The 18,074-nt window shown below is 41.1% G+C and overlaps 1 protein-coding gene across 1 annotated transcript in view; it reads right to left on the bottom strand.

Annotated features, from left to right (window-relative positions):
- Window positions 1-16,461, bottom strand: part of LOC113170137 (roundabout homolog 2-like) — a 64,091-nt gene extending 47,630 nt beyond the window's left edge. Inside the window, exons 1-2 of the mRNA XM_026372070.1 lie at window positions 16,368-16,461; window positions 12,894-13,220 (exon numbers count right to left, since the gene is read on the bottom strand). Coding sequence (XP_026227855.1) covers window positions 12,894-13,220; window positions 16,368-16,422 — 382 coding nt within the window. The 5' untranslated portion in view covers window positions 16,423-16,461. The remainder of the gene's footprint in view (window positions 1-12,893; window positions 13,221-16,367) is intronic.
- Window positions 16,462-18,074: the final 1,613 nt, after the last annotated feature.

Genomic DNA, 18,074 nt, shown 5'->3' with positions numbered 1-18,074 from the left:
GTGGAAGTGCCTGTTCCCCAAAAAGAGCGCGGATGCAGGAAGGCAATATAAACCAACATCCTGATTGTTTCAGGGGGGCTTCGTGACCCCTCGTGACAGCTGCCTCCCTACCCAACATCCACCACTGGAAATGATGAGGTGTGTGTTTGTCTCTACTTTATATGCATTTCTGCACACTATGACAGAAAGCTGTCATCTGTGGGGCTGCAGTGATTTTCCACCAGCATTCATGGAGAAAATCCTGGTTGGATTCAGAGCTGCCTGGCTTTTCTGATGTGTAAGAGTGCTGGAGACAGGCCTAGCAGGCTTAAGCAGATTAATTAGGGTGTAGCGAAGACTGTGAAGAAATCTTTCTTCCATAGACGTTATATCCACTGACACAGCTTTGCATACCGGCAAGTCCCTGAAATGCTCACACTACCACCCGCATCTCGCTCTAACTCTCTCATAGACACACACAAATACAACGCACATACACACAGAGGAGACACTGCTGGAGGGCCAAGCATCTGCCATGGCCCTCACTCATCCTTTTTCTCCAGGGTTAGTCCAATAATCATACCCCCTCCCGCTTTCCCTGAATGTGTTTATCCTTCCTGCTTCCCTCTCAAATGTTTATGCTTAGAAACACATCCTCCCCCTTGTTAGTGTACTTGCAAAGGAAGACACATTCTCTTAAGAATGATTTCTCACTTCCTGACTATTCTTCAGAGCTCGATGTTCTTGTCAAAGTGGTTAAGGTGAACAAAAAGTGCAAAAAATGATTATGGGAAAGTAGAGCAGTTTCCGAATTCAAAACTGATTGAAAACAGCACCAGTAACGATGGGAGTTGGTTCTGTGTGCTGCAGAGAGGGTGCTGCACCAGAGATATGGAAAGTGAAAATAAATTAATCCAACGTCAAACCAAAACTTGTTATTCCGTCTACATGTTCTGTGAACACCCATTATCGTCCATCTTATCTCACAGCACTGATTGATATTGAAGAATAGACAAGGGCAGAAAATAGAAAACACCACTCCCTTCACCCCCCCCCCCCCCCCACCCCTCCCTGAAGCCTCATCACCATCATCATTTTCATCATTACATGAAATATGACCGAGAGCAGAATCCCACAATGCCGTGCAAATGTCGACGTGAGTTAGCATCAAGAAGACACAAGAGATATGCATGCATCATCTGGCCAGGAGAACATCACTTGTGGGAGACAGCCAGAGGCCCTAAGGAGGAGAAGGAGAGTGTAAGGGTGGGGGGGGGAGACAGTGAAGAGGAAAAAAATGGAAGAGAATAGCAGGAAGAGGAGAAGAGGGTGCAGAACAACAACAGTGGGGAACTGAGATGAAATGAAAAGAGAATGTGTTACAGTATTAAGGATGCAAAAAAAAGGAATAAAATGAGTGGGATATTCTACATAACCCATGCCGGGAAAGAATACAGAGGCAATCAGAGCAAATGGAGGCATAATATATCCGTGCTGCATAATCTCTGCAGGTTCAAAAATGCACCACGTGTCCTAAATCTAAGCCAATTACAAAGTGCGTGCTGCTTGTTTGGTTTGCATGTGCGCTAGTGTATGAGTGTGGAGTTGACTGGGACTGCCTTAAGTGTAGGACCACACGGATGGGATGGGGAGGAGGTTTGTGTGTGTGTGTGTGTGCGTGTGCGGAAGTGGGGGGGTGTGGGGTCTTTTGAAGAGAGAGCAAACAGCTGGGGTCCCCGTGCATGTGACATCCCGCCCATTTGCCTTCTATATACTCTAATGCCCTTCAGTGACCAGATTAAAGCCCAAATGACAAAGGCTGGAAACATCTGTTCTGGAACACACTGTCCATCCCTCCTCATGCTGAGCTCTGCTGGTCACTCCTCAGTTCCAGTCCCCATGCAGACAACATCTGCAGCAATAGATTAGTGCACATTAACTAGTGGAGCATGCTAACCCACTAACCATGAGAGCATCTTTCTTTCGCATAGGAATGCAAGCAGTTTAAAAAATGACTTTCCACATTGTTGCCTTAAGCGGTATCAACTTGATGTCGCATGTATTCTTTAAAACAAAATGTGTTTTTTTTCTAGGTTCAAGGTTCTCTACAGATGTTTCGGGAGTAGAGAAAGATCAAGTAGTTAAAATCCTGACAACACTGAGTCAATGGTCAAGACCAGGTTGCTATGGTTTTATACAATATTGATGTAATAGCGGCAATATGCATGAATTTGGTCTCAATATGTTGTCTTGCATCATCTTTCTCCCGCTGCTCAGCCTGGTTGGAGCAGGTAGAAAGAAGAAATAGCAGTGATTTGAATTGATTTCCAAAATTACCATGTTACCATTATGCAACATCCACTTAGCCTTGTTGTGTTTCTTTCACATTAATACCCCATTCAGCTTACAATAACCATTCTAGTACCTAGAAGCCTGAACAGTCTCTTATGTGACTAAAAACACTTGTGAATAAGAAAGCCTTTTTCAATAGTCTCCGGCAAAGAAATAAAAAATCCCTTCTGCAACAAATGCAATTACACGGCATGCCATCCGTCATTGTGAACTTGTGCAAAGTATCTTTAAGTATGAAGCTAAGCCATAACAGATCCCGTAGCTCAAGACATGTGTTTCCTATCACTTGTAATTCAGATAAGGGATTTTTACAGCAGCAATGAAGGACTTAGCATAAAGTAAATGGAGCATAGTCACAGTGTGAAAAATGAAATGAGGTGGCAGACATCAAATACATACTGTAACAACAGCCTAGAAACAAAATGGGTGTGCAAAATACGACATAAAAAGAATACATAGTTGTGGGTTGGCATTTGCAACAATAGGTATAAAATGCTACACGGCAGACGTGATGTCTTTGAATGCTGGAGATGAGGCAGTGATCCGGGGAGCAGAGTGCTGATGGAGTATGGATCCTGCCCCTGACCTCTCGTGACTTCTGCCAACCCTGTTTTATGGACCTTTGCTCCCTCACTGACCAGCCCTTGGATTTCAGACTCTGTACTTCGGCCTTTGCGAGTGTTTTCCTGCTCTTTTGGCTGCTCCTTTTGTTGTTACTTTGCGCCTCGCCTCGCCTCATTTCTGTTTTTTTTTCTGTTGTCACTGTTGTTTTTGTGCTCATTCACTTCTCCTGACGTGTTCTCTTGTTACTTTTGTATTTTTTTGCCTAGTCATCTGTTTTGTATACTCTCTTGTTTCTCCTGTTTTTACATTAAACTTTATATTACTATATCTTACTTGTGTTCAGCATTATGTTTGGGTCCGTTAAAATCATAATTCTGACAAGAAAACCAGAAACAACAGAACTATGTAAAGCTAACGGGAAGAACAAAAAGGCGATTTGGTGAAAAGCAAAGCACATTCAAGTCCAGATCGATTGCGTTCAGAGCCCCTCTGCTCTCACCAACAGTGACTATTGCCTGCTTTACACAAACAGGCACATGTCAAACAGAATGGAATCTTATTCACAACCTTGTTGCAATTACAGCCTGGACAACAATGGAGAACGAATTGACACAGTTTCGGCTGCTGCGCTTGAAGCTTCACTTGTATAAAAGACAGTGACAGGCCTAGAATGGTCTTCACTCTGTCTTGTATCGAGCATTTATTTATAATATAACCTAACCAATGCAGGTATGAAGCATGCAGAAACAGATGGTTGAGTGTGGGGGCTGGAGTTTGGATAAAAGAGACACTACGTTATGTGGATTTCATGAATTAATCAAGCTTCTGTATATTCCCTTTTCCTCTTTACTCACTGAGGTGAACACATGGAGATGTGCCCTTGCTGCCCTTGCCCGGGAACACTCTACTTTTTGTGAATCAGTGGATTCGATGGTTGGAGTCGCTGATGATTCCTGGCCAATCTGATGTGATGGAGGTGAATGAATGGGCAAACGGAAGTCTGGAACGTGACACTTTGCAGTTATAACAGTGCTCTGGCCTAGATTGGGTGGAGTGTTGGGTAGGCCACATGAATAATAAACCAACTACAGAGCCCCTCTGGCTGGCTGGTGATGTTCTTCACTCTCATCATCCCAAACCAGACTGGAAACCACTGAACGGAATGGATAAGCTGACTCAAATTAGCAGCATTACACCATGAAACTGCAGCTATTTTAACACAACTTGGCTTTCAGTCGTGCAGAACAGAAAAGAATGAAGATAATACATTTTAATGTTACCCTCTGTGAATACGCTCAAGTCACTGGGTATTTTCATTTTTTTCATTAGTAACAAATCTGCCCAAAGATGCTCTCTTAACCACAAAATCAGCATAAATCTTTATGCAGAAACTGCACATCAATCACTGCAGAGCAACAATTATGAACCATTATCATTTTGCTGAGAAACACACAATTTAGCTTTGTCACACTCAGATGCACAGTCACAGTCAAGTAGAAGCCCACAGATCCATGTACTACACATGTGAAATGAGCACACGGGCTGGCAGGGATCAGTTTAAATATTACTAATGCACTTTTACTTTATTACTGATCTTAATCCCTCCACTACGTCCTTATATTATACCTTACTCTGTATAATGGTTATAAAACATGGCATTGCTGAAAAGAGAAGGCTACAGTTGCAGTTTCCGCAGATGACAGCAGCAATAAGTTACAGCTGTATCTGTAATACTGTGAAGGCCTCATTCAAGGTCTGCTAATGGAGTAGCTAAAGCCAGCGCCAACTCATCTAAAAGGAGATGTATAGTCATATTTCATATTCAAAGGTAGAAACACGACTGCATTAAATTAAAGCCCATAATGTGCATTGTATGGCATCACAATATACTACCTGGAAAGGTAGACAGCGGCGTGTAATGAATAATTTTGTCATCTATCATATTAAAAATGAATTGTGTATTATGGTCTTTGCCAAGACTCAGCCCAAACTTGAACTCGCAACAACATATTATGAAATCATTCCGTATCTATAGCACGGATGAATGTAAATCTATCAGGTATGCTTCCAACAAAAAAAAAAAAAAAAAAAAAAAAAAACAGATATATGAGAGAGAAAGAGAAAGATAGAGTCCGTATTACACACAGTTTTCTTTTGGACTAGTGTAACATGAGCACAAAAACTCAAGGGTACTTTGACAGTAAACTTTTTTTTTTCCTCACTGTATGAGAAGTAACGTCTGTCAGGTAGGGATGGAAGAGCTGGCAGCTGCACCCTTCCATGTTGTTTTGCTGGAGAATTTTCAATACTTGGCAGCACAGGCAGACAGGAGTATTTGGTTTATTCATAACAGAGATCCACAGTCACCGACTATGACATGTGCATGGAAGCAGCTTGACCCAATATGACCTTTACCAGAGTTTTGCCTCCCTAAACTCCCCAACTAATTTGACTGCTGTTGTCATTAGACTGGATATAACAGGGAATACAGCATCAATAAACCATCAATTGAAATTAAAACCAAATATTCTGTAGTGTTAATTTAACACTATGTTATTAAATTAATTGTTAATTTAACACATTTTAGTCATGCTATCATTGTCAAAGTAGGCGGAACAGGTGGTGGTACTTTAATTAAATTTGAATTAAAGACATGTTGTCTATTGCTAAAGCCTCAGATAATAGCATAGCATACGTTATAACAGCCTTCATTTACAAACCAAGTAAAATACAATCTATTAAAACATCATTATTTGACTCTAAAATGGAACATGTGGACTTACACAAACACACAGCTGTTTCTTAAAAGAATTAGAAACATGCTTCAACACAGTAAATCTACTTTGCATGCTTCTTCACACCAGGCATATGTTTCCTTCAACCAACTGTAAGAAAGTGCACCAGAGCTCTTAAAGGTGTTTGCATGGTCCAATTAACACCAGATGCTGGCCCTTAGCTAACATACCGAACCTCCCAATACACAGACCTCTAAGGAGTGAGCATGGTCCAGTTAGCACCAGATGCTAGCCCCTTGTCTCACTGTCGTAAGCCAAAAATATGCATAAATTAGTTCCACTTGCCTTTCCTTTATACTGTTATAAGCATGAGACCATCTTAAGCAGAGCAACATAAATCTTATAATTAATATGAAACAGATTTGTATTAATGTTTCACAAAACAAAAGAACAAATGACAAATACAATTAGAGACATGTAGATATATTTAGAGTATGTCTATTTTATCAGCGACATTAAATTATGAACTGCTACACTAGACAGCAGATAGTAAAATTCATATAGTCCACTGGGGTTCAACCACTCCAAATGCAGAATTATAGAACACGCTGACCTTTAAACCATGAATACCAAAGTCTTATAACTGTAATTGTTTTGTCAAATCATTAAATCGGAAGAGTTTCTAAGGTCTGAATGATGCATTTCTCTAATTAATTCCAAAGGGTTTAAAGCATTTACAGCAGTTTATCTCTTACATATTTTGTGCAACAAGAAAAAAGTTGGATGCTGTGGGGCTTTCTGCTGTCCAACTATCAACATCAGAAATGATGGCTACATCATTTTAGCCCCTGGAGCTGCACCGGTTCAAAATTTGATTTAATGGACAAAAACTGACACAACATAAACAACAAACATGAGGCTTAGACATCAGGAGGGCACTTGAACCTCTGGGTACATTCATAGATCTGTGTTTCCGTTATCGCTGCGTTTTGATTGCGTTGAGCTGCTGTAAATAGTTATGTGTCGCTCACTGGCACATATATAATGGATGGCTGATTACGTGCTGCCTAGCAACAGTGAGGTGTCCCTACTGAAAAAAAAAAAATGCTTGAGTGTGATTGGGATCAAAAATATGGGGGAAGGATCAAATATTTCCGATGTAATCGCCACCTAAGGCTTTTAAAGAACCACTCTTTTAGAGCAGGTGACATGCATAGTGCATTGACACCCTTTCTAACCTTGTCTGTTACTTAAAAAAACAACATGATGATGTACAGCATAATTAAGTGCATTTTGCTTATTAGAACGGAGTACAACTCCACAAAAACCATGTAACGGTAGTGCTGTTGCATCATGATTTCCAAATTATGAACTAATTACTTCAGATGAACTCAACCAATTATAAGTTGGTCTAAAGATGCCTGCTACCGTTGGAGGAACATGCTGTAGTCATAATGATAAGAAAAACACCAGCATGCTTTTGACAACCTTCAGCTGAGAAAGATCACTTCTCATCAGCTTGGTGAGCAAAACTCAGTACCCAATACCAGCTTAATGAGAGAAACCAGAAGAGGCAAACAGGGGATATGCACACATGAGGACTGTTGGACTGGCAACAGATGGTGCAGTGTGACCAAACCTATCTACTCCCAGAAAACATTGACAATCTGCCTGGAAACACTCGGAGATGGCAGTCACTAACTTTGGATGCTGTCAGTGGGTGATGCATGATTAATGGCAACTTGAGACTTTAAAAATCACAGGAGTACAACTTTCAGTGGAACCTCTACTAAGTCATCAGTGGCCTACTACACTTTCAGTTAAAAATCTCACCCTGAACCCAAGCATGGATCTATCAGGTGCTTCAACAAACACATGTAGCGTGTCATACAGTCACATGCTATGAGCCAGTTGTGAGCTGGACTTAAATGGTTCCCTCCATTTAATGCATTTTCTGAGAGAACAGTATTTCACACCTGGACAAAAGTACGACTTCGACTCAAATCATGCCATTAGGTTAATTTTGTTTACTATAGAGACTACAGTGCTGAATTGCTGAAAAGGAATGTCCATGAAGATGACACAGTGACAAGTAATAATAAACTGAGGGACAGAGAAGGGACACAACACAAGCCGAGGTCAAATTCAGATCGTTTTGACGTCCTTGATGGGCCGATGTGCAATATTGCATGTCGAACTATGAAAACGTGGATTTGCCAAATGCTATTCATAAGGGACGTACTGTTTCAAAGCGAGTGCTCGAATGCTCTCACACAATCACACAATAGCATGGTAGAGTCCTTCGAAATGTCCTCACATTTTGAAGGGCTTTAGCATTCTGGGAAGTGAGCTTGAGTAATCTGATGCTGCTGATTTGGGTGTTTCCCTACAGCCTGTCCAGTGTTGGAGTCCAATAGCTGGTTCCATGTTGCATCCTGGGATCCTTTTCAACAAATGCAATTTGCAAGCACTTCTTCCCAGATGTCGCAAACAGTGGCAGAATCACGTTTCACAAATGGCTGTCTCGCAAATGACAGATAAATTTGTGACAGCCACAGGACTCTCTCGTGCGCTCATGCGCGGTTCACAATTATGCTTGTTTGTTTTGCTAAGTGAAATGTGTGAAAAAAAAAAAAAGCGAGGGGAAATAATCTCATGTTGCCATCACAGCTTACGTGTTGCAAATTTGGTGAAATAAAAAGACTCGCTCATCTAATTGGGGACTTATCCTTTCGAGTCTTTACTAAGATATTACTGAAACAAAAACAAAAAAACTTGTATTTGCATTTTGCTCCAGGTAGCAGAACTTTATTTTAGTTGGGGTTGACCATGAGCTGTCGGAAGTGATAAATGCGGCTGGTTGCAGAACACTGTTTATCATCTGCTGCTAAATAACATTAATTATGTTATGAACATGCCCAAAGGTCACAGTGAAAAATTTGGCAAGCTGGCAAAAGACTGGTTGTAGAGGGGAAAGCAACTGATCCCTAGAGGCTAACGATCCCCTGACTTTTTGCCTGTAGCTTCACCACCAGGTCAAACATTTCACCCACCCTGTGAAATATCTCAGAGTTTACTAGATAGATTGGCACAAATTTCAGACATTTATCTAGTTACGCCACTCATTCCACTAAAATTTCAAATAAATATCCAGTCTGTCTATTCTCTCATCAGAATAATTACTACAGTGCACTAACTCTAACACAATCCACACACTAGATTTATCTATCATTGTGGCTGCTTGTTGGCTGCTGTTGGCTGCCTTTGAATGGGAGAATTTAATTGATGATTGTCTGGCTGAGTGACTATAATTCTAATTCACTTAGCACAGTCAAAGTCATCTTGTTCTGGAGATTTGTACTAACGAACACCCTTGCGTCTCTGACCCCATCCACCCACACCTCCCTTCGGCACATCACTGTTTATGTCTTCCCGTGCCTTTTTAATAGTTTGAGGGAGCCTGTTCTAATTCCATCAACAGCTACTCACTCTGATGATTAGTGCCAGTCCACTGGTGGACTGGAGGCCGCACATTTGTTTGTTGACGTTGCTCTAAAAGCAGCGCTCCGCTGCAGCGTCTGACTAAACAGGCTCAAGATGTGAAAAAGCTGGCGCAGTGGCTGGCCACGTATGATTGTACACCCTGACAGCAGGTGTTCCTTGATTATTAAAATTACATACTTGGATTTGAGTAACAAGTGACATGCTGCAACAGTACACGAAACACAATTGGTTCTTTTTTTTTTTTATCAAGCAAAAGTACAAGACATTCTAATAATAAACAGACATGGCCTCATTTCCCAGAGAAATGGCTGATGTTATCATCTGTGTCAAATATGCAGTGTTCAGGAAATAGAATTTCAACAAGGGTGAAAATACTCCAGATTCAGATTTGTGCACGGTGTCTATCAGCTCATTTAGTACATGTTCCCCTACTGGCCTAGGATGAAATTAGCTTCTTTTCAGTGCCTGCGTTTTCAGCTTTCTCATTTCCAGTGTGAGAACGTGGTGTTTAGCTCGGTCCTTTACAACTACAGCAAGCTATGTGTTCAACATTTATTCTTCTGTAAACTCTTCAGTATCAAACAGGATTTAGAAAAATGGCATGAGCATGCAAATGGAAACAAATATAATATTAATATTACCTTAATGACTGTCACAATGATGACATTTGCAACAAGTAGAACTAATAATATATTGTAGATAATAAAGTAAGAGAGCAAATAGATACCTGTTGAAGAACATGCAATCATATTTATGGAAAACCGACATATTATTCTACAATATTTAGATTTAATGCCATCTTACTCAGAGTCACATTAAATATTCAATACCAACGCAGTGTAAAATCTTATTTTGCTTGGTTATCGCAACTTAGGCAACTTGTAGAAATAAGTATGTTTTTAGGAAGGCTTGGATCATTTATAAGACTAACAAACGTTATTAGGCACCTTTAACCGTGTGTTTTTTCCAGGCGGCCAGATGTAGATTTGTTTGGTATATCTGCATAATTTACATATTCTAAGCTTTGCTACGATCTCAAACAGCTGAAGTGTTTTGCACCACATGGAATGAATAATGCCCCTTCAACTTTCAGTCAGGCTGAAGCTCATAAAATGCACGACGAACCACCAAAATTGAGCTTGTACAGCACAAATGTACCCGAGGGAGCAGCAACCCTCTAGTTAAGATACATTTTCTAAGCCGCTAGTTGAGATGCAATGCTACAGCCCATTAGGAAATGTGAGGATGTGTGTGGACTCCTAAGGAAACAAACCATTTTGAGCTAGGTTCACTGTCAGAGCATCCCCACAGCACTTTCATCTACCCGCTTGCACCCACCCGCAGCATTGCATGACAACTTTGGCTGCAGCAATGCTGGCAGAATTCTGCAGTCCCTGAAGGAGTCATATGATTTTTCATCCTTTTAGTCTTGATATTCAGAATTACAAAAAAAAAAAAAAAAAAAAAAAAAAGAAACTAGAGACTGCCTTGTTTATACTGTCAGAAAAAACAACCTTTACTGTGTTATTTCAACTGGAAAGCAAAAAGAACAATGAAATTGCTTCGTTTGTGGGTAAAGTTGTGGGCTAGACGTGAATGCAGCTGCTACATCAAAATTACTTGAGGTTGGATAAAGTGGATTAAAGTTTAACCAGTTTAAACCTACACAGTCATTATGTTGCCACACACATTTAAAGGGAGCAGACGATTAATAATCTCTCAGGGTTTGACTGTAGTCAGGAAATTGAGCTATTTAGGTCTTGTCTGCATGGTCATTTAGCAGCATACCAAAGTACAAGGTGCACACCACTGAGGACATATACTGTAGCAAAATACTAAAAACTCTTAAAAGGATCCTAACAAGAGTTCAGTAATGATGCAACGTGCTGCAATACATAATTCAACCATCGCATGACAGCATTTCAAGGAACATTAAAGACGCTCTGGAGTGAAAATAGAAGCCTATTCCATATTTTCTTCCTGATATTTAGATTTTGAGCCCTTGATATCTGAAAGCATATGTCATGTTTGTTATTATACCCAACATGTTTTGCCCACCTCTCTCCCAACAATAGAAAAGCAATATATATATATTAGTTAATAGTAATTGCGGCTGCTACGTCAACAATAGATGTGAAAATTAACTCTTGAAATTAATTCAGACTGATTGTTTGAGCTGTAAAATACAAATGAGCTTTATTGTAATTTTAGGATAACCACAGAATCCCCCACAAAATCATTCTGACACAGCCATTGTGTTCATAAAGTCAGCCTCTCTTCAGTCAAGGGAATCAGTGGAGCAGCTATAACGTTTGTCTCTCGACACTATAACGACAGTTTTGGGTCTCTGGTTTCTTTATGAGAGAGAATTATTGTCTAGCTACGAACACAGCTTTAATATTCAGGATGTGCAATGTACTGTAAATGTCACATAGAGTGCAGTGTAAATTCTGATTACAGTGAGTCAGGGATACTGTTATAGTAGCTTTAGTTCTATATAGTAATGAACACTAAATACCACAATGTCTCATTTTATACACACACACACACACACACACACATTGCCACTGTTTAGAGACAGATGTGTATGTCCAGTAAAAAACCCATTATGTCCTTAAGTATTATACACATCAAAAACATCAGTATTTCCAGGACAACTCACCACTACCGCTATCGATTTAAGAAAACTGAGTGGAGCCATCGCCAGTAAAATAAGAGAATAAAAAGTACATGTGTCTGAAGTGGAGAAGCCAATAAAACATATAGAAGATGTGGGGAACAATTAGACACAAAGATCTCAGGTAATGCTACTTGATTCAGGGCTCTTTAGCAAGGCCCCCCTAGAAATTAACCATAAGCACAAGCTATGACAGCACCATAGAGTCCATAAAACTGTTGCTCCCACCATGTCTGTTAACTCCAACGTTTCCGATAATAAAACTACTTTATGATGCAAAAAAGGAGTCAAATTTCATTATCGAGCTAGTACAAAGAAATGACAGGGCAGGTAAGTACACTGCAAATTTAAAAATCACATTACAATATACTGCTTTCCTGGGATTCCCTATTTTCTACTTATGTTCTACATCTGTGTGAGAGTGAGAAATACAGAGCAGGAGACACAGAGTGGGTGTTTGTGTGTGCACGCATGTATATCTCTGTGTGTCCGAGCGTGTGTGCATCTTGTTCATGGCAAGAAATCAGCTCAGTTTAGCACATAATGGAAATGTGAATAGCCCAGAGCGCCTCTCTCCCACACGGGGAGAGAACTGGCTGGGAGCAGGCTGCATCTTTCCAAATCCAAACAGTGAAAAGGGAGTTAGCTAGGTTAAAATCCTGCCCCTCTGATTTTTTTTTTTTTCGCTCCCTCCCTGGAGCAATTCACAGCTTTGCCCATACATTACTCAAAACAGGTCATCCAAACAGGTCTCACTAGCTGTCTGAAAACATATTCGCACACATATGCACACACATGCTATGCACACAGCTAAGCAGACGCATAGACACACACACTTGTAGGTTCAGTGGATAGGTGACTTTGCTCATATTATGAAAGATGGCATCTTGTATATGAATAGCTTAAGACAACATCCTAACCATGTTTTACTTAATTTAAGATAAACATGTTCATATACATCACCAAGGTTACCAACCTCATCACATACTGCATAACATCCGCTCTTCTGTCCTGCAATAGTGAGATCTATTTGACATTACCTTTGTGCCCAGAAGGACTCAAGGATGAAAACTCAAACTTACATGCCACTTCTAGAGACGCGTTCCGGCTTACGGCCTCTCCCAGATAGTTTCGGGCCACGCACACGTAGCTTCCATCGTCAGGCTTGCTTCGTCGTCCATGGACGATGCGTAGGAAGAAGAGGGACCCGCTGGGCAGCAGCATACGGTGGGAGCGGGGATTGTCACGGTCTGTCTCGACGCGCTCCCCATCTTTGTACCATTCCACTGTGGGAGTTGGACGGCCTTCTGCCTTGCAGTTAAGAGTGGCTGGTTCCCCTTTGGACACAATCAGGTCAGAGGGGTGCTCCACAATGCGGGGAGGGAAGTCTTCCTGGCGAAGACGAGACCCTAAAGTGAAACAGGAACAGCAGTCTTAATAATAATAGTAGCACTTACTCTAATAATTGAAATAATGCATTTTTATTTTGCAGCACAATCAATTACTGTGTTGAGAAGTAACTACAGACACAGAAAAAGCATAAACTCCGTGCAACAACAAAGCAAAGCCTGTTCACCAAAAAATAAAAGCTTGATTACCATAATGTTGTTGATTAAAATGAGATTACAGACAGAAATGTCGATAACAGAAGCTTACACATGTTTGCAAATGTGATTAGTTGAATAAAACTAACAATTTCATTACAGGTCTTGAAAGGAAAGTTGATTAGTGTCAGGTTCTTATTGGCTGCTACTACACTCGCGCTCCCGTATTTACTTCCACAGGCAGGAGCTGAGGAGTCATTACATCTCATTAGCTTTTTCATTAACACGTTCCATCAAACACTGACATCATCAAACATGTTGTCTCAGTGGAAGTAGAACAGCAACTACTGCTACACTGGATTTTTTTTTTCCCACTTATATATGAATATGCAACTGCAACACAGTTAACAAACCTTTACTCTGCTCATTCATAGCATTTCTTTGACCATGTGGTCACCTTAGCTCGATTTAATACTGTCTTTTACGTTTTATTTCTAAATGCCATGCAGAAATGACCCAGATGTAGTAATACTTTGTTTACAGCGATCGCAGCATCACACCTTTCATTTCATAGCGTGAAAAGGTCCAGCTCCTCCTGTTGCGTGTGCGCAAAGAACCAGATTGCGATTTGCTAGAGGTTGACATGAATCACTGAAACAGACTTTTTGGACTGTCAGAAAGTAAAGAAATAAACGATCATGCTCTCATGTATGTCTGCCTTGATTGGTGATAAATCAGACTAATTGCAAAAGCAGCCACGATGATTAGCTGCTACACGGCAGCTGAATAAAGCTGCAAGTGAGAGTAAAATAATTGTGACAGTCTATAATGTTAAAAGGTTTGTTGACAAAGAGCATTTCCATTAGAGAGTGGCAACACAGCAGACATTGCTGATACATTATGTTTATAAGATGATGTTCAAACTCTATGCATATGTCATCCGGACAAATGACCTTTGTAGATCCACCATAATGCACAAGCGTACAGTACAGTACATGCAGTTTGTGGAATACTGAGTTCTTATAATTGCTTGTCCCATTACTCAGTCTCCACTGTGACTAGTTTGAGATGTGTGCTGTCAGATAGCAGAATTTAAATGAGATGATTTAAGTTGTGGGTGGCACATTGGCTCAGTGGTTGGTACTGCCATCTAACAGCAAGAAGGTCCTGCGGGGTCCTGTCAGTCTGCTAGCCTTGTGATGGACTGGCAACCCAGCCAGGGAGTTTGCCTGCTTCCTGCTCAGTGAATGCTCCAGCACCTCGTGACCCTGAATATGAATAAGTGGCAAAGAAAATCAACGGGCGGATGGGCATTTGAATCTTAAAGACAGAATAGGCTGGTTTTGATAACTCCACGAGTGAGAATTTGTCAAAAAGTCTTGGTAAATATATATTAACAATACTATTTAGGCCAAATGTAGTGTTAGTATAGAACTGCTTAAGACTGTTGGGAAGAACACTGTGTACTGCTAGGAGCTTTCCGTTTGCATGGATCTGTCCATGGTGCTGAAGTTGAAGTTGAAGCTCTTGCAGCAACATGTTGGGCTCTGTAAGCAGGGAACTTTAATAAATGTCACTTTAAAGAGAGATTTCTATCAGTAGAGGTCAGAACTTAATATACAGTAAACTTATACACAAGCTTCTTACACGTCCTCGAAAATGTTAAATATTTTACACATATGCTGTACCAGTGGTCAAAATGGGCAGATTGTGCATCGTCCTCTCTAATAAACGACACATTACCTACATTTCCCAGAAGCACAGTCAGCAGTAAACCATCAAGTGTAATTACATCCTTTATCCAGATGTTTCACAGATTTATTTTTCAAGTCAAAATGGCTGAAAACATACACTACTCCACTGCACATCTCCAAATCAACGCAGCCTTCTTGAAATCAGTCCCATCTATGAGTTGTCTGTATTCACTGTATGGACATGACACCTGGCAGCAGCTCGATACAACTGTCAGCCTCCGCAATTAACTTAGAATTCAATCAAGCCCCTCCTGACACCAGTATGTCCACGATAGCTGAGTACTATAAGCTTCACAAGGTGGTGCTACACCATTTCCACACCCTCTTCATATACTGTGAATCCCACACTGGCCAACATTTACTCCACTGACACAGATTTATCTCCTGTGGTTTACAGGGGGACAAAGAAGTGCAAAACACTTCACGATAAGGACAACACTGCCTGTCCAGAATTGTAGATATGTCTCGTAGGTGCAGCTCTATTTGTCCATACTGTATGCACAGCGGGTCCAGGAATTGTGTGACTAATGTGTAGACACAAACAGGCAGAGGTGAATTTACAGACAGTATGAGTAAGCATCTTCTCTATGGCACATTAGACATACACTTAGTTCCACCATCTGCCTGAGCAACCTGAGCACAGAGACACGTCGAATATGACCCCTGACAGACATAATTAAAGTGAGCAGTCAGTCCAGTCTGAAAAAACGTCTTTGCAACAGTTTGATGGGTTGTAAAACTAGGCTGCAGTGTATGAGATGCAGGGAGTGCAGTTGATTAAATGTAATTAATTGATCACTTGAGAGTAACCAGAAAAAAAAAAAAAAAAAAGTTCAATGTGGCTGCCTGTGGGCTCCTTTGTTTTACAGCACAAGTTCCAAACAGCAATAATCGTGGAAATACTGGCAATTTAAAAAAAAGCTGTCAAGTAACAAACGCGTTCAATTAGAGCAGCCCTTATGAATAAATGAGCAACTTTCGTCCACCTTAAGCCATTATACAGTTAGTGTGGCGCAATATCCAACGTCAGGAGCGGATTCATCAACTACAGTGGCGCACTGGCACGGTGCAATTAGGGATTTTAACCACGAAATCAACAAGAACAACACATAACAGAAATCCCCCCTGCACTTCAGCTGGCAAGACCATGTGTCCATATGCTTCAAGTCAGAGCAATGCGCATTTTTCTTAAGCCTAATTTGGGAAAAGTCCTCATTTCAACCGTGGTGTTTAGTAACGCATGCAGCCATAAACTTACCATCGGATTGGGCGTATAGAAGTCCACAGAGAAATAAATACTGTAGAGGACCCATTCTGGCATATTGGCCCCGTGAGCTACCGGCGCATGAATTCCTCCTCCAGCGAAACAAAACCCAAAAAAAAAAAAAAAAACAATCAATTAATGAACGAGTCCACGTTTCACTTGCGCGACTTTTGTGACAATTTTTGCGCACGGTTCAAGTTAGTGAAGTGAAATGATCAAAGCAATTATGTCAAGCGCGGAAAGGGGAAATCGTGCCCATTCACATACATCGCTCCTCTCCAAGAGCGCGTCAGTGAGCGGCGCTCTGTCGGCTCGCAGGCACGCTGGAAGTCTGCAGTCACCAAATGCAAAAAACACACCGCCGACGCACAAAGACACTCCAGTTACTGACAGTCCCCCCCTCGGTCCGCATTCTTCTGCCACTTCATGGTGCTCGACTGCAGGCGAAACTCATCCAGTCCTCAGCCGGGACAAGTTGAGAGATGAAAGGTGGAGATCGGATTCAGGCAAGGGGTGAGTAGCTGCACGGTGCAGCACGGCGCGGCGCAGCCCCTCCTCTCCGCTCCGCTGCCCTGGGAAGCTACCCGGCCACTATACTCTAACACACACACACACACACACACACACACACACATACACACACACACAATATACGATAACGCTAAAACCCATCACTGTGCATCCGAGACACTCTGGATCCTCACCTGGGTTTCTTTTCCTCCTATTCTAGGGGACACTTTGCCACATTTTGGACAGTCTTTGCACCCTGATCAGTGTGTAACATCATGAAAGCTAAGCCTGTACTTGACGTTTTGTTGATGAACAGTGTATTTGAGTTTGAGTGAAGAAGAAGATCTGACAAACAAAAGATTTAACAAAGATATGAATATGCAGCATCAGGACCCCGTGAGATATGATCAGTCACAGTGTGTGTAAACACTGAGCAAAGCAGGACCATCAGTTTAAAAGGCATTACAGATCCATAGCTGCTATTGAGTGAAACCTTCCTGTAACTTGATTTGACACTGAGGCCATTTTGTTTGTCCAGCAAATGAAAAAAAACTGTCTATCTATCAATCTCTATCTATATTCTTGGTTTTACACCACCCTGTCCAAAGCCTAACAAGTTAAGTAAGTTAAACAAAGCCCTCTGATTCTACTAGCCAGCAATTTTTCTCATGTTCATGGTTGAAAAAACCATTACAATGGTGCACAGCTGCAAAGAAATGGCACTTCATTCCTGCCCCAGTGCCTGAGGTGCTTATTCTGCTTCGTCGTCAATACTACTCAATATTGTCGATAGCATTATAAATGCAGTTCTTCACCGTGAGGCGAGAAACGAGACGGGTCGTATCAAGTGTTATTGATCCGGGGGGTAAAATTAAACCATTTTTTGGTGCTGTGCTCACAGCAGTAGATCGAATAATAATTATGAAATCGAGTATGTATGAAGCAGGTGTAAAGTGAATACAATCACAGAAATGGATAGACCTCATCCATCAGAAAATGATATTTTCAATGGAACCTTCCTGTCAGGCTGTTGTTATTGCAGCTCAGTGCATGGTGTTATGAAAACCTCTCTGTCCTCCCCATGACTTCATGCTTCGGTGGTGCGGGAAGAGTTAAAAACTGCTATATGTTAAATCCCAGTAGAAGTTGGAAGCAAGTATATCGCAATACTTTTCACTGTTTGGCTTTATT

This window comes from Anabas testudineus, chromosome 14 (genome assembly GCF_900324465.2).
Source record: "Anabas testudineus chromosome 14, fAnaTes1.2, whole genome shotgun sequence".
NCBI lineage: Eukaryota > Metazoa > Chordata > Actinopteri > Anabantiformes > Anabantidae > Anabas > Anabas testudineus.
The sequence above is the reverse complement of the archived record's forward strand: the minus strand, read 5'-3'. Positions and strand labels throughout refer to the sequence as shown.